Source organism: Oryzias melastigma, linkage group LG2 (genome assembly GCF_002922805.2).
Source record: "Oryzias melastigma strain HK-1 linkage group LG2, ASM292280v2, whole genome shotgun sequence".
NCBI classification, from domain to species: domain Eukaryota; kingdom Metazoa; phylum Chordata; class Actinopteri; order Beloniformes; family Adrianichthyidae; genus Oryzias; species Oryzias melastigma.
Window position 1 is genome coordinate 8623759 of NC_050513.1, and position 26353 is coordinate 8650111.

General features: G+C 40.6%; 1 protein-coding gene and 1 long non-coding RNA gene across 2 annotated transcripts in view; one reads left to right on the plus strand and one right to left on the minus strand.

Annotated features, from left to right (window-relative positions):
• The window catches only part of si:dkey-1h24.2 (cholecystokinin receptor), a 72335-nt gene extending 57160 nt beyond the window's left edge, over positions 1-15175 (plus strand). The window contains exons 4-5 of the mRNA XM_024294448.2: positions 8749-8876; positions 13222-15175. Of these exons, the coding sequence (XP_024150216.1) occupies positions 8749-8876; positions 13222-13799 (706 nt within the window). The 3' untranslated portion in view covers positions 13800-15175. The remainder of the gene's footprint in view (positions 1-8748; positions 8877-13221) is intronic.
• Positions 1-26353, minus strand: part of LOC118599743 — an 85204-nt gene that overhangs the window by 18447 nt on the left and 40404 nt on the right. The window lies entirely within an intron of this gene.

Below are 26353 nucleotides of genomic sequence, written 5' to 3' on the forward strand. Positions count from 1 at the left end.
TTTTTTTTTTTTTGCTAACAACGTTGGTAGTTAACATAGCAGCTTTAACATAATAGCAGTTTCAGTCCGTTTTTGTTTTAACATTTTCCACACAATGTTGGTAGTTACATATATAGTGAACACCCTAATGTGTAGCGTGTTACTATGAACGTAGTTTTATTTTATTTTATTAATTTTTTTATTAACAGTTAGACATTACAAACCATGGCATCGGATATGTATACATGTGAAAAAAAAAATGAATTCATTTTAAGGATTAATATAAGACAAAAGCAGAAAAAAATGTACAAAATAAATATAAATGTAGATAACATTAAAATGAAATTTTCTAACTTTACTTTAAAAAGTAAATTAAATTGGGAGGCATCAATATCTAAAAAAATCCAACCAAGATTATCCATAAATTATAGGGAAAGGAAAAATCACATCAGTCCAGGGAAACAGACAAACAATTTTTTGAAAGTTTTTTAAAGTTTTGTGGCATTCTTATTTTTTATCTTTTCTAGAGATTTACAAAAGAGATATGTAATTTTAAAGAACAAAAAAAAATCGACATTTATTAATTAAAAAAAAAAAATTACCAAAAATGACTAAATTGTTGAACAAAAATTGAATTTTCTTTACTTTGTCAATACAACCAAATTGTTTACTAGGATACGTAAATAATAGAATTGTACTTTTTGTTCAAAGCCATGCCTATAAATCACCCCAAAAATTATGAACAACATTACAGTCATGAAATAGATGCTTTTTTACATATTTGACAACTGTGAACGCAGTTAATAAATTCTATTTGGTTGGCAGGCTTATCTCTGACTCTTTTGTCTCGCTTAATGCGCCTTATTATCCAGTGCACCCTAATGTGCAGAAAATATGGTGGTTCTTGGTTTAGTTCTGCCAAAAATGTTGAGGTCAAAGAAAAGACATCTGAAGATGGTCTTAAAACATAGATTTTGTTAACTATAGGGGTGGTTTTGTGTTCTCTCGTATCTAAATGGTCATTCTGGGAGTCAAGATATCTATAAGTTGCAAATCCATGAAATTGCTTCAAAAACCCAATTCCCACCCATTCCGGTCTGCACACGTCTTGTTCTGTTCCACTTAACTGAGCAGCTTTCAGCACTGCTCCACCAACCTTTGAGTTGTTGTATAAAACACCATTTTGTGGAAGAATTTGCCTTAAAACATGTCAAAAGTGTAGCAGCTGTGCGATATTGGGCGTGCAGAACCCCTCAAAAGCTCTCCGGTGTTTGTAGGAACAGTCATAAACAGTCGTTTTTCCGTTTTTGACCCAAACAAAGCTCAGATCCCCACTAATCATTTTTATTGCCCCACCAAGCTTTTGTCTCAAAGACTTTCCAGCTCATCAAACAGCCGGCTGATCAGACACTTTGAAGTCCTAAATAAGCGGTGAAAGCGAGGGGCTGTGGCGGGTTCAGAGTGGTCCTGGAAGACATTAGAATATCAGAGTGAATGAAAGGCGGCTTCTTCCTCTCTTCTGCTTTCATGTCCAGACGGATGTGCACCGCGGCCGTCCTTTGTTAAAGGCTTTATGACTAATCAGACAAACGACCCGGCTGCAGAAGCCATTCACTTTGATCATTACGGGTTATTTGTGCTGAACGTTCCGGTTTCAGGAGCATCAACTTGAAGACTCGGATGAAAGTTGTGTTTGAACTTTAAGTTTGGGTGGATTGGATCAAGTTGGCATCAGAAGGTTGACTTCGTATAAATCTAAAACCTCAAAACGAACGGACTAGAAAATATCAAAAAAATGTAGTTGAGTAGCCCATCATGAGGGCGACTGTACTTTACAAATGGCTCTACTATCCTCTATTTGGAGCATAAAAGGCTCCACTCATGATTTAAAATATGTTTATTAAAATGAAGAAAAGAAACCAGTTCAAAAAAGTGTAAGTAAATCTATTAAAAAAAATTAAAAAAAAAAAAAGGTAATCAAGGCTCATTGTTCTTTTTCTGTTCAGATGTGAGTTTTAAGCTGAGGGTAATCATTTTCAACCTCAGGGCACATAATCAGAGCGGCACCAACTCAGATTGAAAAAGGGCCATTGAAAGAAATCGGATTAATTGATTTTGATCAAATGTTTGCTCCGGAGCAGAACAACCCCCGCTACTCATGCACCATCCCCCGCTATGGCTGATTGGCTAGTCACAGTCAAGGATTTGTGAGACAAACTATTGTTAAAAAATTATTGTGTTCTCTTGCTAGTTTGCGGTTCTTCTTCTCTCGTGGTCTTGCTGTTTTGTAGATTTTTTAGAGCAGTTCTGCTTTTTTTTAATGCACCTTTTGTTCTGTGTCTTGATTGGTTGTAGACTAGGGGTCTAGAGCCGTGGTCCCCAACCCCCGTGGAAGAGCCGTGGTCCCCAACCCCCGTGGCCGGTCCACGGGGGTTGGGGACCACGGCTCTTTAGTTTAGTTTCTTTTTCTTTTCTGATCCTGAAGGAAGTTTTGTTTTCAAAAAATTCTGGATTCTGTTCACAACTTCCGTCTTGGACACGTGATTTAAAGCAGCTACCTGCATGGCTAACTGGATAGCTAAGCTAGTAGCTCAAACCTAATACGACAACTAAACAATAAAACACATTTGGAAAGTTTCTTTGGAGTTCTTTGAAAGCCTTCAACTTCAAAGAACAATAAAGCTACTGCTTACAGACAAAACTGTGAGTCTTCCTCCACATATGGAATTGTTTAGACAGTTGTTCTCATGTAGCATGATCATGTACTGTAGCTCTGTCTTATACGCGGCGACAGACTCAACTGTTCACACACGTAGGTAATGAAGTTGCTGACACGGTGGATTCAAGTTTATACTACATTTAGAAAATAGCAGTTTTACGACAGTTGCACCATTTTATTTTGCTTTGCCGTGAAAATATTGTCCAATTTAAACCGGTCCGTGGCCTGAAAAGGGTTGGGCACCACTGGTGTAGGCGAAAACCGATTTGGCGATATATCACGATATTTCATCTGGCGATACCTGTATCGATTTAAAATGCCGACAAGACAATATTTAATAAATCATTTGATAATTATCATTTACCATATTTTACAATGAAATATGTATTAATATTAAGGTAGAGATTTGTGTTTTTTAGGTCATATTCTGAAAGTATAGTGAAAAATTGTTCTGGTACAATCTGGGGATATATCGCAATACATATCGTGAGACACGTATCACCTGACTCTTGCCAACACACCTCTATTTAAGACCATATGTCAAATTTACATACCTTTTTGATCACTAGTGGATCTTTGGTTTCATTCCATAAAACTGAACTTATTTTTCTACGAAGGTTTGAACTTTGAGAGTTTAAACAAGAGAGAAAAGTGCATAAAGTGTGTAATAAAACCAAAAGTACTAATTGCCGATATTCATCTATCGCAAGTTAATTTGAGAATGTAGCACTCAGAATAAATGAGGAACCACTCTACAATGAGGAAAACTGTTTGCATCAAAACAAAGATTATACGTCCACAATGAGAGTTGAGGTGGTTGATATTTACTACTCTACAGCTGGCATGTCCAAAGTCCGACATGTGGGCCAAAAATCAGCCTGCAGGTTCCTTTGATAAAAATCAATAATTTGTGGCCCCTAGCATTTTCTAAAAACTATTTGTACAATTTCGTAATTGTGGTTGGCTATATTAGGTCATGGTCTATTGTAAACTTGTGGCAACTCTACCGTGTGACCCTTTTGTGACACTTTCTTCCTCATTTCTAAAATGTCAAATGTGAGTTAAAGGGAAGTTGACAGTAGAAATTAGCATATTCTAACAGTGAAATGTGAAACAACCATATCTGCCTAATAGGCAAAGAGACTATGGTTGTTTTCATGAATTCAACAAAAAGAGTGATGACCATATGAGACATGCTATCGACACAAAGCTAATTGGGAATTAGAGGTAATTTGTTAAAGTACCAGTATGTAGGTATATTTGTTTGTTTGTATGTGAAGAAATTAAAATATGTCATTGCAATGAAATGTTCATTAAATATTTCATCTGCATTTAATTTGAAGAAATTAGTTTAAAAGATGTCAGTTTGAATGGTTGACTCTCAAACAACGTTTGAACCCCCCAGCTCTAGACTTTCACTCAGGGAACAGTGTTGCCCTTAAGTTCTCTTTGTTCAAAAAAGCTTGATGGTTTATTGAAAAGTGACTGTTTCACACACAAAAACAAGTGGAGATTTTGCCCACACTTCTTTGTTCGACTCCGGAAAATCAGTTCCATACTTGAAGCTGCCCTCGGTTCATCTGAGATCAAACCGGGCTTTCCCTCTTCTCCCTCTCGCCGGCGAGAGCGACGCATAATTACGGGAGCGATAACAACCCATGTCAGCTGTTTAATGGGCTGATAACAGTGGAAAGGTGCTGGCACTTCAGAACGTCTTAGTGCTGAAGAAAGGGAGCAGCGGAAGGGATGAGAAAGTGAAGAGACAGCAACCAGTAATTTCAATTATTCATACGACTGTGTAAGCGAGCGGCGCGAGCGGAGCGCCTTTGATTTAGAGAAGAAACTGTTTTGTTAAATCTTTCAAGTGAGCCTCACCTCTGCAGGGCTGCGGCAGGAGGAAGAAGGCAGCTCTTTGTTGAGGTTCCGACTTTGGCATCACAACACTTGCAGATTAATGCAACTGTCTCTTCGCCAGAAACGACACTTTATGAGTCAGTTATGCTCCTATACAGCCAGGAATGAAGAAACATCCACTCCACGTCAACCCGCTTGCTTTGATTCACTCAAATAGTAATATATCAGACTGACACACTCTAGGATTGCTTAGGTAACCTCAGATGAATTCATCTATTGAGGATTTGCAATTAATATCGAGTAGAAACAGAGAAAAGAGATCAATTAATAAATTAATGTTTGCTAGGTATATTGACTTAAGGAAAAAAAGGTAATGTTATGATCACACCGGGTTCAGGAACACCTGTTCAAATGCCTACCTCCAAAAAATCTCGCATTCAAGTGCAGCTACAAAAGTTTCTACGACCGTTTTTGGGCTCTACATACCAAAACCAACACATTCTTGTCTCCAAGTCGTCACATATTGACGTTTGGTCAAGGACCCCTTGACATTTTGGGTGTCCCCAACTCGTCTTTTTTTGCTGTGCTTGCTGTTCCCATCAAATCATGGGTCCCCAACCTCCTGGGCGCAAACCAAAACTGGTCCAGTACCGCGAAGTCTAGCGCACCGGTACAGTAACCCACCACCGGACAAGATATGGTACCTGGCTCAAACCGGACGCAGTACCAGTTTCGAACCAGTACCAGGTTAAGGTTAGGGTACCGGTAATAGGTTTAGGGTACGGGTACTGGACACATCCTGAGGACCAGTGCGTATCTGGTAGCGTGTCTCGATGGTTGTGTACCCTTGACTTTATGAACAGCCAGTACGTCAAAAAAATGACAAGTTGGGGGGACCCAAAACGTCAAAAAGTGGGGTGCAGAGGGGTGCTGAACTATTCGTCAATATGTGATGACTTGGGGATGAGAATGTGCTGCATATTGATGTTTGATTAAGGACCCCTATGAGTCAAAAATTGACATTTGGCATTTTTTAACATGCTGACTGTTCCCATTAAATTATGGGTCTCCAACCTCCTGGGCACAAACCAAAACCGGTCCAGTACCGCGACGCCTAGCGCACTGGTACCCAAACTAGGGACAGGTACCCTGACCCTAACCTGACACCAGCAACCAACGGGACCCCACCATTTGGAACGCGAAATCTAACAGGTCCAGTACCGGGATGCAGAGCACCCTGGGACCCTAACCCAGTATCGGCTCGTGTCTGGTCCCGGCTCGTGCCCAATACTACATCTGGTACTGGTTCGGTACCTCGTCTTGTACAGTGTCCAGTGCCGGGTTAGGGTTAAGGTACCAGGTTTGAGTACCAGACGTGTCCCGAGGACCAGTCCGCATATGGTACTGCCTCCCAGGGGTTGCAGACATTTTAATTTTACGAACAGCCAGCAAGTCAAAAAACAGCAAGTTGGTGGCACCCAAAACATTAAAGTGACACAGAGGGGTCCTTAACCAAACGTCAATATGTGACGCCTTGGGGATAAGAATATGTTTACAAAACATGCAGCAATTAAACACATTAAGAGTTAGTTGAACTTCATTCAATTAGTGACATTTGGGTTGCGTTCTTTTCAAGTGAACCAATTGATGAAAATTGATCATGTAGGAGAAATTAACATGGCTTGTGCCCAACTGGAATTATATTATACAAAGTCTTTCATGAAAAGAAAAAGCCTAGAGCAAGATACACCAAATTTGCACCAGTTTGACAAAAAGTATGAATAATCAACTTCAATCAATTTGCCAATAAAAAGGAAGATCAGCTCTTAACAAGAGGAAGAGGTCTTCAAATCCAGGTCTCCAGATCAAAACTTAAAAATCATGACCATAGATGTGCCCAAGCATGTTGAGTAGATTGTAAGACATACAAAAGGCTAAAATGAGCATTTTCACTGTGGAAGATCTCACCATGAGGTTTAACCCTCGTGCTCTATATAGTGATGTGTGATCCCTCCCATGAGAAACGTGGACAGGATTTAATGTCTGCCATGGACACCAGAGAGGATAAAAAATCGTTAAAAAAAATTAAGCACACTGTCTTGTGAGGTCCAGATGACCCCACTTTTAATCTAAACATGCCCAGGACAAAAAAAGAGTTGGTGAGGATTAAGCAAATAAATTCTTGTTTGGGATATTGAGGAAGCCCCCACTTGCAAAACAAAACAGGTGACAATACAAATACAAGAAGTGCTGAAGAGTATCCGAAGACGTCAGCAACTCCAAGGGAATCACGTGCCATTCACAATTTTCTACAACTCTAGAAATACAGCCAAGACCACACTAATAGGTTCCAGTGTAGTTTCTGCAGTTTTCCAGACATTAATCCTACAGGAAATCTATGGAGGGCGCTTAGGCTCATGAGCCCTGAAACTTTAATGACTTGGAGAGGAACTGAGAAGAGTAACAGGACAAAAGATAATGCCGACCTCTGACAAACGGTTTTCCGCGTCTTGTAGAATAAAAGGATTAAATACTTCATATAACTTTAAAATTTCATTTTTTTTCCTCTTAGCTGTTAAAAACAATCTTCCAATACAAATCATCCACTTATCGCTTCTATGTTCCCAGACTAACAAGCAAAATCAAGAGGGTTTGAGTAGCTATCAATTTTGATATGAGATCTTTTGTCTTGTGTACCCCATGAACTGTGCTTATTCTACTCTTACATGTGTGTTGAGGATTTGGCTAAAAGAAAGTCAAGGTGTGAATTTTATGAACCAACTTTGCCTTTTCTTAGTGAAAATAAATTAGTATTGGTAGAGGACATTGATACAGACATTCAAAATTGGTCAGCGAAATATAATGTTTGAATGAGTGAACTATTCCGACAAAGACTGCAAAGGTTAGGACTTCCATTATTCTTTCTCTCGTTGCTTTGCCCCTCCCTCGTCATTTCTGGCCAATAGCTAAAGACATTTTTTGTCACATGAATTTGTAGAAAAGCTTTAGTTTGAAACAGAAATGTCTGGTTGATGGCAGTCAGAATACAGACCAAATGCAAAGTTCAGGATCTAATCCGGACCATATTAGGTGGACTCGGTGTGCTTCAAAAAATTATTTCGGACACGCTACACCTCCAAATGCCCCTACAATTGGAGGGGTAGGAGAAGAATTCAGATTCAGCCTCAGTCTTTACTGGAATGTTATGTTAATCTATGTCTGAGAGCACAGTGACAAGAATTCCACTTTGAGGTCATTAGTCTATTTTGAGTCTTTGTGGTTTTGGCAGAACTGGGACCACTATGACCCTTAATGACTCAAAACCCGGTGACAAAAACAAACCCAAATGTATTAGGTCAGGTATGAACAGCCGGTATGAACACATTTTTGTACTTTTAATGTACTAAAATGCATCTAAATGGGTGCACGTACCACTGGTTGGGAATCAGGACATGGATTTAGGAAGTAGCACCAACAAAAGCATGCATCAATGAGCATCAGGTCCTATCACTGTTGGCTATTCGGTCTCTTGTGTGTCACTTCAAAAGCAAAGCGAATGTCTTTTTCAGAGCTGGAAGCTGTATGACATAAAAAGAAAGCTGCGCGCCATCGCTCCTCTTTATGGAGGATCTAATAAACCTGCGGCAGCACGTGAAATATGTTGATGCCCTACAGTGTTACATCAGCAACGAGGCGAGGAAATAAACACTTCAAGGAAAGACAGATCAAGTGCTTCAGGGAAAACGCCGTAGAGGAAACCCCCCTAGCTCCCCGTGCCATCTTTTTTTTTCAAACAGAATGCGAGTGAAAAGGACCGTTTGGGAAGGCCCCCAGGCAGCTTTACAGCCTCCGCTAGTGCGGGAGTGCCTGAGAGAAAAAAAATATTCAGCTCGGTTTGGGGAAACTTTTTCAAATCTGCGCCTTTGAAGGTCGCTCAGTTTTACAAGTGACTCCTTCCCTCCCCCGGTTCATAGGCGACTCCTTCCCTCCCCTGATTTACAAGTGAGTCCTTCCCTCCCCCGATTCATAGGCGACTCCTTCCCTCCCCCGATTTACAAGTTACTTCTTCCCTCCCCCGATTTACAAGTGACTTCTTCCCTCCCCCGATTCATAGGCGACCCTTACCCTCCCCCGATTTACAAGTGACTTCTCCCCTCCCCCGTTTCCAACTCCTGTCTTTTTTGCTCTTTTTCTAGGTACGTGCTGCTGCTGTTCACCTTGTTCTTCATCCCGGGAGTGGTGATGATTACGGCTTACGGCCTGATCTCCAGAGAGCTTTACCGAGGCATTCAGTTTGAGCTGAGCCAGAACAAGGAGACCACTGGTGAGATCCCACTTAAACCCAGACCAAACCGTCAAAGGCTGCTATGGAATCCAATGAATAGGAGGAAAATGCTTTATCTGAGGTTATAAAGTTATGCAATCTCCAATTCACAGAACTTTTCTTTTTTGTTTTTTTTCTGTACAAAGTTATTTATTTCTTTCCCCCTTAGCAGAAAACCTTTTCTTGTAATACCTCTGCACCTGTGACACTCAAAATTACATTTTCTCCTTGTTTAATTTCAGCTCTGTTGAAACTCAATGGAGGGCATTTGGTTTCTATTCTAAAGAAATATGCCACAACTGATGTTTAGGATCAATAAATCTTTGGGGTTACTCAAGACTGTAAGCTATTTGGTAAATTCACCAACTTCCCTCTGGAGGAGGCTTTTCAAATTATTAAAACCTAAAAAACAAGATAGGATATTAGAGTGTAATTATGTTGGGAATGACCTGTGGAGGCGCGTAGCAATTTTAAAACCCGAATGACGTCCTCTGAAGGGTTTCCAGATTAGAGTCAAATGAGGAAAACATGATGAACATTAATTACCAACACTGAAGCGTTGAGGTGAGCCTCAGGATCAAAAGGCAAGATGCAACAGACAAAACAACATTTGTAAATGTATCACAGTCGGTCACAAAGGGAATATCCAGTCTATTTGTGAAGCCAAACCATTCCCAGTCAGAGCCTTCTTATATTTTCCTGAAAATTCAAATCGCTTCAAATAATTTAGCTTCTTATTATCTTTACCAAAGGTGGCTTTTTTGATGGTCCACTTTGTTTGGTAGCTGTGGATCAAACAACCCAACCCTTGTTAACTTGAAAACGAGGTACAGGGTCTAGATACAAATGGCCTTTGGTGAAGTGTAGTTCAACATAAGTGACGGAACTTCTGAGAACAATTTAGTAAGTAAAAACAAGCCACAGCCTCCTTAAGGACGTCCTAGGTCAGCTTTACTAGCGCTCCGAGTAACAACAACATGGCTAGCTGGTTTAGCTTCCATCGAGCTAAGACGCGCTTCCAGCTGTTCCAGCCTGGACAGCAAGTCTGAGATCAGGCTACAGTTAACACAACGACCATTGTCTTCACAAATGCAACATTTTAAATCTTGTAAGTGTATGACTTAAAAACACGTACATTTACAAGAGAAAAAGTCATAAATTTACGAGAAAAAGGTCATATCTGTTAAATTACGAGAACCGTCATAAGTTTGACATTTTAAATCTTGTAAATGTATAACTTTAAAACATGTAAATTTACAACTAAAAAAAGTCATACATTTTTGAGAGAAGACACAAAAGTTGTCTGTTAGGGCCATGTTAGAAGCAGAAAGACATCGTTTAGCTTTATGTCTGGATAGGTTTTAAAAACAATACAACTCTCAATCTTTGAGGGATTTAAAATCAAATTATTATTAGCATTACACCATTGAAATGAAAATGCCAGAAAGTGGGTAGTAGTAGTTCTTGTCTTTCATGAAGGCAGAAATTTTTCGAAGTGCAGGAATATTGCTAATCTTCTAATTTAAAATTTACATTTATGACTCGAATTTCTTAAGAAAACCTTTTGTTATTTTTCATAACCCAAATACTCATAATTTCTTAGCTTTTTTTGGGCCATTTACAAAATGTATAAGTTTTTGTCGTCCACAGCAGAAATTGAAGAATTTTCCGCAGCGTTAAGGTGCATTATTGCGCGTGCATATCACCTTACATATAATATACAGTTATTTACGTTTTTATTTTTAAAGTACAACAGAAGTATTTATTTTGAAACCCTTCGAAATCAATGTGATTGGAAATAGAACTCTTGCGTAAACCTTGTATTGGGGAAGAACGGACATCAGACTTGACATGATAGAGGGCATGTAGCCATTCCAATCGATTGACGTTCTAGTTTTTTTTCCCAATGCAACGGAGAAACAACGCAAGATGTACCACAGACGGACCAGTGTAAATTAGCCTTAAGACAATTGGCGATCTGAAATTTCATCCATAGACTTAACTATCCAGAATTCTGTATTGGATATCTCTTCAAAGGAATTTCCAGAGTAGCCAAAGCACAATCCTCTCTATAGGCATTCTAGTCAATAAGCTCCTACAATGGTTGACGGAACCTTGAACTATCATTGTAGGAAAGTCTTCAGTCTTACTGTGAAAGAATCTCTCTCTGCCGCTTGAATCTATTACCTCATGGTCACAGGTGAGGACAACTGAAAGGAAAACTCATTCTGACCACAAAAGGTATTTTGGGAATTCAAGAAAACGGTGGTTCTTGCCCCACATCGTTGTCTTCAAAATGAGATCAAATCCTTAAACAATGGACGATGTTCCTATTACATTTTTTCCCACAGATTTAATATTTCTTGGGGCCGTTTTAATGAATCAAATCTGCATTTGAAAAATCCCATGAAATCAGAAGCAGCTGAGATAATTAAACTCAAGGTTATTAATCCACAGATGTACCGAATTCAGGGCATAAGAGGGCGCAAACCAAACCAGTAGGATAAAAAGCAAACTGGGTAATAAAAATCCTGAGGTTATGACTGAACCTGAAACCTGCTATGACTCCAGACCGTGAGCCTAAACCAAACCAGAGAGAACCCAAACTGATTCTGACTCGCGCATCAGCGAGACGAAAAACTGCTCCCTGAAGACGACAGCTCTCATAAAGCGGGAGATTCTCCTACGTCTGGTCGTTGGATTTTATTTGAGCCCGTTAGAGCTGAAGCGCGCAGCGTCTCCTCACAGAATGATGCTGCTCAGCAGTGCTGATCCTCACAGCTTTACAGTTATTGGTGTGGACGGCCCTTAAAGATTTTATTTCCCTCTGGAAATCCTTGAAAACAATATCGTCCAAGAGCGACTTTAGTCTCACTGAAGAAGTTTTCCATCCTTTCAAATTACTTTCCACTCTCCCTCCTGGGGACGGGATTTGAAAGTATTCTCCAGAAGGAATTAAGGAGAAACGACCTTGTTTGAGCCGTGTCTAAATCCGGTCTTTTTGCGCTTTATCTCAGTGGGATGGTTCCTGCCAGTCGGCAAATTTAAGCGAGCCCAACTATGGAGAGATTGGGTAGACACCCATAACTATAGCCACTTTAGAATACATTTATTTGAGATTCATAGAAGCACTGAAACACTCAAAGGAGTCTTTACAGAAATCTATAACATCAGAACGTTAGCTCCAATGTTGACATTCTTTTGACTACAGTAACTCTTCAACTGCAATTAATGCCATTCCAGAGGATTCTGAATGGGACAAATCCAGCCTTGCGCTAATATCCTAAAGTAGTGAAGTGGTGATGCAATTAATGTAAATTTGATGATTCTGTCATGGAGAAAAGTGGCTTTCCTCCACGTCAGACGGATTCACCTTGATTAGGGTAATGGTTGGTCAAAGAGGGTGTGACTTACATTGGTGATATTTCCTTTCACATCTCCCACCCTATTAACTGATAGAGAACAGACTGAATGCAAGCAGAGTACATGAAGATAGCTGTCCAAAACGCTAATATAGTTGGAACTTCTTCCTCTGAGGACAGCCGCATAGCCAGCCAGGTGCAGCACTGGCGGCTAAATGTTCTGCTCACTAAGGCAAATATTAAACATCAGCTTTATCAAAATGATGGTCTTGTTGATCTTACTAGTACACTTTTGAAATTCTACTTAATACATAGAAAAGAGTATGTATGTATACCTATGTACTGTAGGTATGTACGTACTGTATGTATTGGATGTACTGTATATATATATATATATATATATATATATATATATATGTGTATGCATATTTACCTACCTATGTACTGTATGTATGTACTTTTATGAATGTATGTATGTATTTACATATGTACTTTCTGTATGTACGTATATATATATATATATATATATATATGTATGTACTGTATGTGTGTACTGGATGAATAGAATGTACGTATGTACTGCATGTATGCATGTACTGTATGTTTGCACTGTATGTACTGTATGTATGAATGTACTGTATGAACAGGATTTATGTATGTACTGTATGTATGTACATGTGTCTGTATGTACTGTCTGTACGCATGTGTATGTACATATGTATGTATATACTGTACAGTATGTATGTATGTACTGTCTGTACATATGTATATATGATCTGTATGTATGTACAGTATGTACTGCATGCACTGTATATGTATGTATATACGTACATACGTACTGTATGTACTTTCTGTATGTACATATATGTATGTACTGTCTGTGTGTATGTACGTACTGTTAATACTGTACATATTCCACTCCATACATACATACTCAGTAAACAATATTATAGTTTTTGAGATTTTCTTCATATCCTTCACAGGTCACAAGAACGGTCTGAGCCGGGCGATGATGGGGTCAAACGATGACGATGACGGCTGCTACATCCAGGTGTCCAAAAAGCCTGCGTTTGCAGTAGAGCTCCCCACGCTCTCCGCATCGTCCAGCGCAATTCAGGCCAAGACCGAGCGCGCCCGTAGTAACACCTCAGAGGCCAAACTCCAAGCCAAGAGGCGAGTCATCCGCATGCTGATGGTGATTGTAGCTCTCTTCTTCGTCTGCTGGATGCCTCTGTACTCCGTCAACACATGGAAGGCCTTTGACGACAAGTCGGCCTCCAAAGCCCTGTCGGGGGCCCCCATCTCTTTCATCCACCTGCTGTCCTACACCTCCGCCTGCGTCAACCCCATCATTTACTGCTTCATGAACACTCGTTTCCGCAAAGCCCTGCTGTCCACCTTCGCCTGCTGCTGCCGCCGCAGCCGCCTGTGCCGCCGGTGCTGGTGGCGCAGGAGGAGGGAGGGGGAGGATGGCATCAACGCCGCCTCTATGGCCACCTCCATGGTGACCTCAATGTCCAAGTTCAGCTACACCACCGTCAGCAGCGCCGGCACCTGCTGAGCCCCAAGGAGGCTGGGGTGGTCTCATCATTGGCCGTCAGCGGCCGTCATGTTGTGCACCATCTGTTTTCCCCCCGACTTCCATTTCTCACTCCTAATGTACTTTGAGTCACGCGCTGAGTGAGATCCAAGAAAAAGGTCTCGTTCAAATTTGATGTGCAAGGCGGAAAAAAATAACCTGCTGCTCGAGTTTAGTGACATTCTTTTACAGTCATTGGCAGCAACTGCTTTACTGGAGAGAACATCAAGTGCCTGTGCGCCTCGTGTAGCTTTGTTTGTCTTGATTCTGTGTTCTCCTAATGAGACGAGTACAAATATAAAGACAGTGTACAAAAATACCAGCTTCTACTGTTGTAACCATTGATAAATGTTTTGATAAAACCATGCAACTGAATTATTTTTAGTTTCATTCTTTCCAAGTGTCGGGAAAAAAAAAAAACCCAAAAATATATGTATATAAAAGAAGGCTAAAAATTGTTTTTTTTAAATGCATGCTGTCATTTTCATTTGATAAAACTTCCCTGAATGTGATTTATTTTCTTTCTTTTCCAAAGACTTACCAGGTCAAATCACGACCAGAGCCCCTTCGTTCTGTGTGTACGTCCACCTGGTGTCCGATCCATGTCATTAATAATGCGTTTGTGGTCCACCGCCAGGCTGTCAAAATGATCTATATCTGACATTTTGGGAGCTGGGATGGAGTGACGGGCTCCCAGAAGAATGCTCCGAATGATGAATTTATGTTGGGGTATAAACACTGATAAGGATGTTTCTGAGAATGTGCAGAGCTGTCTTGTAGGGAGGAAAAGAAAAGTCTCTTAATTGTTGAGCTTTAACAGATGCATGCGTATTTGTGCACATAAAACAACAATGAAAAAAAGTTGCAAGATTCAAGACAATAAAACTTTGTTTGGGAAAAGTATGCATTGATTTTATATCCACATCCTGGGAACTGGGATTATAGTGTATTATAGTGCAGTACTTTTGACCAGAAGTCATGAGATTGGCCAATCTAGGAGAGATTTTGTTAAATGGGACCAATTCCTTAAAGTTGCATAATGTCTGATGTAAAAGTTTTGTAGGACACGAATTTCATTTACGCAGTGAGTCAAGGGTCCAACACCTGCTGTCACAAACAGGTAGACAGCTGGTTCCACGTGCAGCAGGTTTATTAGTTCAGACAGGAACTAAGCACAACTAAAAGTCCACAAAGCTAAATCAGGGTCAGACAAGTAGAAGTCAGTCAGGAGCATCATGAATAGTCTGAGTCCAGGTGAGGGTCAGGGCAGGCGGAAGGCAATCAGAGATAAAGCAGGGTCAGGTACACAGAGGATCATGTCCAGATAGAAACGCTCAGTAACAATGATGAGTGGCACAAACAATACTACGCACTGAGTGAGGCTCTGTGCTAAAGTGTCCTGTGGGTGATTGGCAAATGAGAGTCAGCTGAGCAGCATCCACAAACTGTGCGCTGGGGTTTCCGGGAGATGTCGTGCAGTCAGTACTCTGGAGATGGCTCCCGTCGGTGGCCAGAGAACAAGACAGAGCTTTGACTCCTGACAACTGCGGTGTCTCTAGTCCAGGTCTAAAGGAAGACGCCACCATTTCAAGCAGTTTACCAATAAACACAAGGAATTTTGCTCATGCTGTTATTAACAACTGTCAGATATTTTGGTGTGTTTTGTAGACCAAAACATTTGCAGTTCAATGACGTGATTTTCTGAACAATTGACATGAATCATGGCCCTGTAGATTTATATACTAGATCTGTACCACCAGTTCAAAGTTTTTGATTCCTTGTCCACCAAAACACTCCTTTCCATCCCTGCAAACTGTGCAAGAACGTAATTTTTCTACCGTATCCGAGCATGGAATTGACAGACAAATCCACGGTTCTTTGGGTCAACAGCCAAAAGAGGATAAACCATAATGTCAATGCCAGCATAAAAGTTTATGAATAGTACATAAAGGAAAGGGATGTAGCTTATCCTACATACACACCAGGCATGTGTTGTGCCTTCAATAATGCACTGAACGCAGGTTCTTGAACGTGCCTTTAGCATTGGGTGTTCACACTGGACTGTCACTACCCGATACTAGCCCATGTACTTAGAGTTGGAGAAGACTTGGTGCAAAATGTTGAAGTGGTACAAATCTCACAAATCTTGCTCCCGGGTTTTTCTGTCACAGTACTATTTCGACACGAGAAAGACTGGCCGGACACAAACCACAATCATTAGTTTCTCCTTCAAGATCAATTTTCAATTTGGTACTTCCATCAATTAAACAGGACACTACCCATATTTCACTACTAAATCCTGATGGGCCGCAGATCAACTGGTTTAACTTTTAGCATTTAGAATTTTTCATTTAAAATAGTCCCTTGAACGCCCGTCACCAAGGGTGGTGTGAACATAGTATTAGTCTGAAACACAAGAAAAAAAAATCTTTGGACTATCTACAATTTAACTGCTGCTGGGAGTTACAATAATGTCTATTATATTTTGTTGTTGTTCACTTTTCGGCTAATCCATTCAAGGGTCGCCACAGCGAAGTAGCTTTCAATGCTGTGCGCTTGTGGTTTGGACAAAGAACCTTATCCTGGCTAGGGACCGGCACAAAGACGCCGAGACTTGGGCCCCCTTGAGGATACATCGTTAGGAAATAGCGCAAAGGGTCTTGCCAAGGGATGAAGCTCATTGTGCACCCTGAGAATCAGATTTCCCATGTGTCAGTCCTGCACTTAACCAACTGAGCTTTCCAACTAAGGTATAGTCCAAGAATAGGCAACCCCAGGCCTCGAGGGCTGCAGTGTTTGGAGGATTTCCAAATATCCAAGTCCTACTCATCACTGACTACCTGGTTCAGGTGTGTCCAGCCAATTAGAACATGCCAAAGTAGGGTATATTGAAAGACACAGGAATGTGGCCTCGAGGCCTGCAGTTGCCTATCCTTGCTCTAGTCTATTCTATCTTTATTCACAATTTTCAGAAACCGCCTTGGTTTTAAAGACCAAATCATGGATTTAGAGTTCTATGAAGTTTTCTGAAGTGGATATCTTCAGATTTGTAATAAGTAATGATGGCAACAAAAACCTTTGTTGTTCTTTTGATATGGGATATGTTGAAACAAACTTGACATGTTTTTACAAAAATGTTCCATCTTCATCAGTCGTCACCAGATGAGAAGAAGAACAAAGAATTTATTAGAACTATATACTATAAACTTCATCGCATTGAAGAAACAATGGCATCTTTCAAAGGCAGATTTTAGTCGAGTTCTAGATTTGTGTCTCTGATTGTCTTCTTTTCCCATGTTTGACAGTAATCTCAGCTTCCCTTCAAGTCCATGTAGCAGACAGATGAGTGAATTCCACTTAGGTAAGGTACTGAACCATAGCACACTCGGACAATGAAAGCTCAAATTCTACGGCTATTTCTCTGCTACATAGAACCTATAGTGCCATCTGGTGTTTGGTGGTGTTAATAGAAAGAAAACACACAGAAATGAACATCTTGACAAAAGTCTGGTGCCAGGCAACAATCACCCATCACAAAGGGCTCCAAATGAGGAATTTGAATGTTTTGCGTACCTAACATATTTTTTGGATTTGTAACTTGGAACCAATAATGCCGAAGCTTCAGCAGAATTTATTTCCTTATATACGCTGTAATAGCTCTGACCAGTGAAAATTGCTTTGCTTGGAAGAACCATCAAGGACGAGACCTTGAGACATTGTTGTACGTTTTTTTTGTTGGATACTCATAAAAATGCTGAACCTTCAGTTAAAGAAATATATTCAATGGTAAGCAGACCTTACAAAAAGAAATGTCAGACATGGTGAGGAAAAAAAAGATGTATAAAGAACACGGCACACATCATGAAAAGTTAATAGAATACCTACTTGGAAAATGTGTGTCGATATTTCTTTGTTGTTTAATGTTGTGCATTTGCTCAAGCTGTCATGTCCATGAAAGAAAAAATGTATGACATGAAACTAATAAAAAAACAGAAAAGAACTGGAGTAACTTTCCTTCCTGTTTGCTCTTTCTGCTTTACCCAACGTTCAGGTCCCTGTGACCTTAAAAGGTTCTGTGTCTGACAAGATCCTTCTATCTTGTGACAAAGCATTCATATTTCTATAAAACTCATAGAAGATCCATTGATAACACTTTAATACTGAAGCTATCGTAGACAAAATAACAGGCTCTACAAATTACCATAATCCTGCGTTCACACTAAACGCGATTCACGCAGCAGAGATGGACAGTTTCATTGTTGGGTCAATGGTACAGATGTGATCTGAGATGGGGAGAAACTCTGAATGATCTCATGAACCCAAACATGGAGAAGTGATTACCAATGTTTTTGTAGAGCCTTTTAATATAAATAAACCTGATCTCTCAACATCATCCATGTCTTCCATGCATTGTAAATGAGATAAACACAGACACCACTCCATGTAGCGATCAGGATGAAAACATCTGATGGAGACAAGAGATTTTTCTGTGAAGCGCAAGAAAGTCGTCCAACGCAAATTTGTCATGCGAACCAAGTTCCATGTGAACCATTTTAAATCTTTGTCCACCTATTAACAAAATTCTAATGGATTCTGAAGCTAAGAAAAGCAGATTTTGCTGACATAAAACAAAACGTATTTTCTCTGTTGGTTTAAGTTATATATGTAAAACAGTCGAAGATTTACGGTAGTTGGAAGAACGTTATGAGGGGCCATACAAGACATAATTCCTTAGGAACCACTCACATGCATACATTCTCACTCTCGCACACATATGTACTCACTCATTTATAGTATATATTAGGGGTCTGCAACATGCGGCTCCAGATACACATGTGGCTCTTTTATCTCTCCATGGTGGCTTTTTGGCCAAACATAGAATAAGTCAGTAAGACTGCTGACCTAGCCGTGTCGACCGTCGGAGTCAGCAACTCCCTGCTAAAGGCTGCCCAACCAAAACTACCTAAAGAAAAACAAATAAACAAAGCTCACAAACTAAGAATACCAAGATCCAACCCCAAACTAAAATAACAAAACCCAGCAATGTAAGACTGCTGAGGACAAAGAGAGTATAACTACTGTACCTTTTATGCATGAATTTGTTTGTTTTTTATAGTCTTACTTGGACATTGAGTACGTAATAATACACTATTCTATTCTATGCGGCTGCTTCTAGGTTTTGATCAGTAGAAAACTAGCCCAAATGGCTTTTTTACTCTTAATGGTTGCCGACCCCTGTACATATGTATGTGAGAGTGAGAAAGTATATATGCGAGTGGTTCAGAATGTAAAATGTCTTGTACGGCCCGTCATAGAATGTCAACAAAAGACGTAAAGCTACAAAGTTAAAAGATCAAAGATGTACCAAGAAAACCAAGAGATTATCAGCTTCAAAGTATTAGCCGTATGTAAGTGCCAAAATCTAGCTGCACATTTTAAAGCAATTCCACTTTTTTTGTTTGAAACATCAACTTTGAAAATGTATTCTAGGGCCATCCTTGACACATCCCGGGGCTTCAAACCTCCTGAACCGTGGCACCTTCCTGTGATCAAACAGAACCGTAACTGCACCAAACCTTGATTTCACCTTTTCAGCTGCCATGAAGTGTGTGCCTCCCCAAGATTAACAAGCGAACATATTTGACAGACCTGGCCGTGAAATCTGCCGGCACTGATGCTCTAAATGCACACCGAATACTGATGGGTTGACTGTAGAAAGTGATTAGTGGCACAGGGAGTCGTCACTCGTTTCAGAGCAAAGGCCGAGTTTTCTCTGTTGCGTTCTACGGATTCTGCTGCGGAGCTGCCAATTAGTTCAGGCTTTTACCTAACAAAGTGTTTTTTAATGGGACTTTTTCCCTGCAGTGCTCATCTAGAGCCTTCGACTCTCCAACTCTGACAACAAAAGACCTCGCTAACATGGCAGCACTGAAGGGCTTTGATAAGAGTTCCAAAATTCCTTACAAAGAAAGGCGCTCAGAGCGACATGTGCGATAAATGTCAGGTTGTACGGCTTGTAGGAGACAGAACAGAAGCGGGGAAAGTGCCAAATTTTGGGGATCCAGTTGGCTTTTAGCTAAAAACTAACGCTTTAACCTTTTAATAGTGGGACTGTACAGAGTAATACATGATATTTTAAACCATCTAATTTCAACAGATTCAAAAAACTTTAAAAAATAGCTTTGCACTGTTGTGTAACACTTAAGAGTAGTACGAAACTTTTTACAATTTTGGAATTTGTTGAAATTATGTTAATTGTGCAAATGGTTGAAGAATTACGATGTTTAAGGGTTCACTTTCTATTCTGTGTATTTGACATTACGTCTGTATACTTGTCATAGAATCTTTGACTTTTCTGTTTAAACTTGAATTTTTCTTTCAATGCGAACAGGCTACGAAAAGTTTTCTGCAATTGCGAAATATTAAAAAGTAAAACTAACGTAAAAAACATAAACACACAAGCGCGAACATTAGTGAGGAAAAAAAGTATGGCTTCTGTAGAGCAATGAGTGACTTTTGTGCCATCATAGTGCGAACAAAAGTCAAAGTTTTGAGATCAAATTTCCTAAATTGCAAACAAAACGTAAACGTTTCATGAGTTAGCGCAAAGCTGAGCATGAGGGGATACGGCATCTCCTTCAGGTCAAAAAGTGCCACTGCAGTCAAAATCATGAGACAATAGCACCATCTAGTGGACATAACTTTCAACTGTGCTACATACATTTAGCCTATGCAAACAGTAATAGAAAACATCTTATTGAACATGTTTTCGACAACCTGAATTTGCAACGCATTCTCACTCCCACCTCATATGGATGTAAGGTTTGGGCCCCCTTCGCATCACTTTTTGATGTTTTGGGAGCCCCCAACTCGTTAAATCAGGGCTCCCCAACCTCTGGGCCGCGAAACTGTACCAGTCTGAGGGCCACAGATGCTAATCAGGGGTCCCCAACCCTCGGGATGTGAACCGGCGCCAGTACCGAAGCGGCATCAGTCCATTACCAGGACGTGGACCAGACTGGTACTGGTATCCTAACCCTAACTCTGTTCCAGTTCCACCCTAAAAGTCAGAAAGTGACGTTCGGCAGTGAGAAAGTGAACTCACGGATTGTGAATGATGTCCTGTCGGTGTCCAGTGTGAACCCAAAAACCAATTTCCCAGTAAAAATGAGCAATGTTTCATCAATTATTCTGAGGATCAGATTTTCATGGACGTTCATTCATAATTTCCTGTTTAAAATATTGCCATGGCGTTGCTATGAATAATTTTGCAGCCCATCAGGAAGAAGGGAACGCAGACGGCTTCACCGGCAGAGTAATTTATTTGCGCTAACCAGGGTGATCCAGTAGTTTATTGCTGGTGTGGCGCGTGCTGACAGCTTGTGGCACGTTTCGCCGCTTTCGCGTTCGGTCCGTTTCGCGTCCTCGCATTATGCTCCTCATCCACCTCCCTCTGCTCGGCTTTTGGCGGCAGAGGCGTATGAATACATGAATGACAATGGCTCGCGGGTGACAGCTGAGGATTTGCAGAAGCACCTTCGCCGTGCAGTTGTGCTCACAGACAGACAATTGGCGCCCAAAGATCTGACAGAGCTCCTTGTGTAAACACTTCCCCTGACAGATCAGACTGTGTGTGCTTCTGTATCAACAGCAGAACACAACGGCTGCTTTCCAAGTCATTTTTTGAGGAAATCAAAAAAGCATTTGTTGAGGTGAAAGCTTTGCTCATATTTTAGGTTGATTCCAACATTTTTCCATCTATTTGATGGTGTTGGCCTCAACTTTTGGGTTTGGTTGAATGTGTAATGCTACACCGGGCTTAGAAATGGATGTTAAAGTGACCACTTCCAATTAAAAAGTCTAAACACACGTATATATTGTACATGTTTAAGGCTTCAGCGTTCAAAACTCTGACATTCGCACTGGATGTGATGTGATTGCCGTGGCGGGGGCGTTAAGTTTCAATGTTAAGTCAATATACAGACACTATCCGAGGTCTTGCGATGCAACTCAGGTGTTGAGCAACCAATCAGGGACTCAGAATTGGGCATGTGATGCTTTCAGTGACTCGATCAAAGGAAAAAAAAAAAAAAAAAAATCCAAGATGGCCGCTCAATGTGAGGGTTTTTGTCCCAAACTTCCATCCATTTCCTCAACCCGCTGGGGTTACCCAGGGTTACCGGAGATTGTCCAAGGAACTTTTGACCATGGCGGGATACACCTTGCACAGGTTGCCAGCCTATTAAAGTTTAAGTCCCACTATTTGTCACGCACCTGAGTGTGTGAAGCTTGTTCTCAGCATTTGACCCATCCCCTGGGGGAGCGGTGAGCTGCTGACAGAGCCGCGCTCGTGAACCATTTCGTGGTTTATCCATCCATCCATCCATCTTCTTCTTCTGCTTCATCCGGGACCGGGTCGCGGGGGCAGCAGTCTAAGCAAAGATGCCCAGACTTCCCTCTCCCCGGCCACTCCCTCCAGGCGTTCCCAGGCCAGCCGAGAAACATAGTCTCTCCAGCGTGTCCTGGGTCTTCCCCGGGGCCTCCGCCCAGTGGGACATGGCCGGAACACCACACCAGGAGGCGTCCAGAAGGCATCCGGATCAGATGCGCGAACCACCTCAACTGGCTCCTCTCGATGCGGAGGTTTAACCCCCAAATCAAATAATGCTGGGAATCACTGGGTCCCACTTTTACAGTCTTTGGTCTGACTCGGCTGGGATTTGACCTTCCAATCTCAGGGCGGACACTCTACCACAAGACCACTGAGCTGGTAACAGAGCCCATGCCGGGAACTATTGAGCCCGCTACGCTAGCAAGTTTCCCGGTGGACAGCATAGCTGCGGGTCCCTGGACAGTGGAGCTCGCCGTGTTGGCCCGCCGGCTGTTGGCTGCCTGGCAGACGGAGAGCCGTTGCAAGAGCCATTTCCACCAAATCCATGGGCTTATGATGTTTTCTTATTTTCATCAAGACAATAATAAAAAACACTCTCCAGTTTTATGGTTTTTTTTTCCCATCTCAGGATAATAGTCAAATTGGGCCCCAGACAGACGGAAATAATGTTTAAAACGGCCATCAGGAGTGAAGTACACCGCACTGGGAGAGACTCTGAAGGATCTGGTGAACCCAGACACAGTGGACGTGGTGTCCGGCACCACTTTAGAGCTCTCCAAAACCAACAAATTACCACTCCCAATTCGTTCGTGTGGTTCGGGCCCCCTCCAGGTCACGTTTTGGGTGTCCCCAACTTGTCGTTTTTTCGACGTGCTGGCTGTTCCCATTAAATCAGGAGTCCCCAACCTCCAGGCTGCAAACTGGAACCAGTCTGAGGACCGCTTTGTACCAGGCCACAGACAATAATCAGGGGTTCCCAAACCGGTCCAATCCCGGTACCCTGACTCAATACTGGTTCTGGCTCCATTACCGTGTCTTGAGGGACATCAAAAAGTGACATAGAAGGGGGTCCAAACCATACGTCCATATAAACCCAAGCTACTCACTCAACATCATCATGTTTTCATGATGTGGAAAAGAATGAAGTCCAGAATAACTTTGGCAATAACTTTTGGCAACGAATTTGACCAACGTCAAAAGGGAGGCGACAGATGCAAATATGACACACAAATCATCTCTGGTGTGAATACACCATAAGACCATTTTCAGGCTCTATGTAAAAAAACGTGTGACCACTGAACGTTCGTTAAAAACTTAGATTTGGCAGCGACGTTTGTGTAGTCTATTTTTCAAAACACGGAGGTACCAACCGTTTGAAAATGGATCTTGGAGGACAGATTAATATTTATGGTTTGTGTCCTGTTGGAATGATACGACACTAAGTCTTTCATGTATCGGAATAGAACTGTGAAAGAAAAAATATGCAAGATTTGCACCACTTCCACAAGTCTCTCCCAAGTGTGAGTACATTCGCTAGTATCTGGTCCAACAGTCCACTATGAACATCGTATGCTAAAAGCGTGTTCAAGAACATTTGTTTAGGGTGTTCTTGAATGAACATCATTACAGTAAACATTACTTTATCTATTTTCAGGGATTCATCAATTCATTTTTCAGTTTGGCTCTTGTTGTTGCAATTCTGATAAAACACTAAACATCCCAAACAACAATTAGGAAAAAATGTTGGAAAACTTTCAACTCTATGCAAGTAAAAGTAGTTTAGCAAAAGGTAACTTTGCAAAAAGTATGTCTAAAGATTTCTGAAACTTCGCTGTGATTTCCGTTTGTAATTTGTCATTATTTCAAAAAAGACCATTAGATACTGAGCCCTGCTGTTTAGGATGATCTCACAAAGGATTTCACCCATCTTTACTCATCAAAGCTTCACCCATTCCAGCTTCTCTTCCTAACCCTAACCTGGCCACCATCTCCAGACACAATGATCTCCTAGTTTCTGGTATGATAACAATGTTAGATCAAATATTTAGTCTAGAAGTTCGATGTTAGAGCGGCCGACAGTAGTAGAACCAGAGGCAGGAGCTCTGAAATGTGAAGAATTCATCAGAAAAAGGGATGAAACCTGACATCAAAGCAGAGAAACATGAAGGAAAGTTACAAAGAGTCACGAAAAAATTTACGAAAATGTACAAAATTAGCAAAATAAAAAAAAAGAATAAAAGTCTGAAACTAATTCCATATAATTTACAAAAGCATAAAAAACTAAAAAATACGAAAACAAATGAATAGAACTAATTCAATAAAACGAACAAAAAAAATAGTGTGTAGGAAATTATACTGCCACCTAGCTTATAGGAGTGTAATTGCAGGGACATAACAAAAAATAAAGTAAAGTATTCACATATGACAGAACAGTCAGTTTCACAATATAAGACGTTTTATATTACAAAAATGACATTTATTCATTTATTTTTTAGCTTTTCCGAGTTCAGTTTAGTCTCTTAAAATATATATATTTAATTCCTGAAAAGTTTCATAGCTTAAAGCTAACAAATAAAAAAGACGGTCAATTGAAATGACTTTGCCTCTCAGTTATTCATAACGGCTCCCTGGAGCAGAGCGGTGTCAAATATAGATATATATATATTAGAAAAATCCTCCTCGCTTGGATGTGTCATGTTGTCCCTTTCACAGACTTATTCAAAATGACAAAAGCTCTTATTTGGTGCTTTTTAACCCAGAGTACAAGAGGAAAAAGAAATTGCTTTCAGGCTGCCTCACCAGCAAGAACCGGCGCCCATCTTCTGCTCAACCTGCTTTAACGCGGCTATAAAGAACAACGACACTGTAAAAAATGAAAAATTGAATCAATTAACTAAAAATATGTAATGTGTTATATATTTATCAAATCAAATGTTTAAGTTGAGTAAACCACCAACTCAAAATTGTCATTTGATAAAAACTAATATGTTTAAATGTAACAAATTTACATATTTTTTATCAAATTGATCAAGTTTTTCACTTTTTAAAGTGTAGTTAGGGTTTATTTGCACTGAAAGGAGCTTTTATGATGATTGGTAATTTAACAATTCAGCGATTTTACATGTTAAAAAGTTGTTTTTTTAGGCCTGTAAAGTAGTTTATAAGACTTTATTGTGAGTCACCTTGCAGTTTGGTTTACTGAGTGAGCTAAAAAAAAAAAAAAAGGCATCTAATGTTGTGAAAATAAGAAGAACAAGTAAAAAACAGAGCTTCCCCAGCGATCGCTTTTCAGTGCCAGTCCAAACCCACAGGAGATGAGACCGGAAAAAAAGGAAAAATATGCCCTCAGGAAGTTGAGACGCTCATTTCACGCGCCAGGATGGGGGAGCGTTGCCGCGGCAACGCGCCCAACAACCACTTTCATCAGTCGTGGCGGAGCGAAGACGTACGAGCAGAGACGTTTTGCTTTCATCCGACAGAGATGTGGATCACGGCCCCGCGCGAAGGAGCGGAGAGAACCGGCGCCGCTGCTGCTTCTTTCCTCGGGCGGAGCAGAAAGGCTTCTGAAATATTTACACATCCTGCAGAAAATAAGCTACATTTCCTGAATGTTAAACGCAGCTGTTGTTTACTGGTGTAATGGGTATCTGCTGTGGGCTTCAGCGTCCTTAAGTGATGTAAGTTTTCATTTCTGAATAATTAAAGTTTTCTGTGCCAGACCAACAGCATCAACCTAAAGCACAACGTGGCAAAGTCAAGGCCCGGGGGCCGGATCCGGCCCACCGGGTAATTATATCCGGCCCTCCAGATCATTTTATTTTATTGTTATTGATCTTATTTGTAACTTGTATAATTTTGACAAAATATATTTTTATGGAGAGTAAAATATTATTTAAGGTTTAAGTCGATTTTTTTGGAATAATATTCCTGCCTGTTTTATTCACATTTATGGTAAAAACTTATGTTTTCAAGTTTTAAAAGTTGGAATTATGTTGCTTTGTGGACTATTTTGGCACTTACCAAAATTTTATAGGCTAATTTGGAGTTCAGCTAATATTTTAGCTACATGCTAGCTGTTTAGGCTAATTTAGGCTTCTTTTTTTTCGTTTTTTAGGGTGTTTTGGAGTTAGGCTAACATTTACAT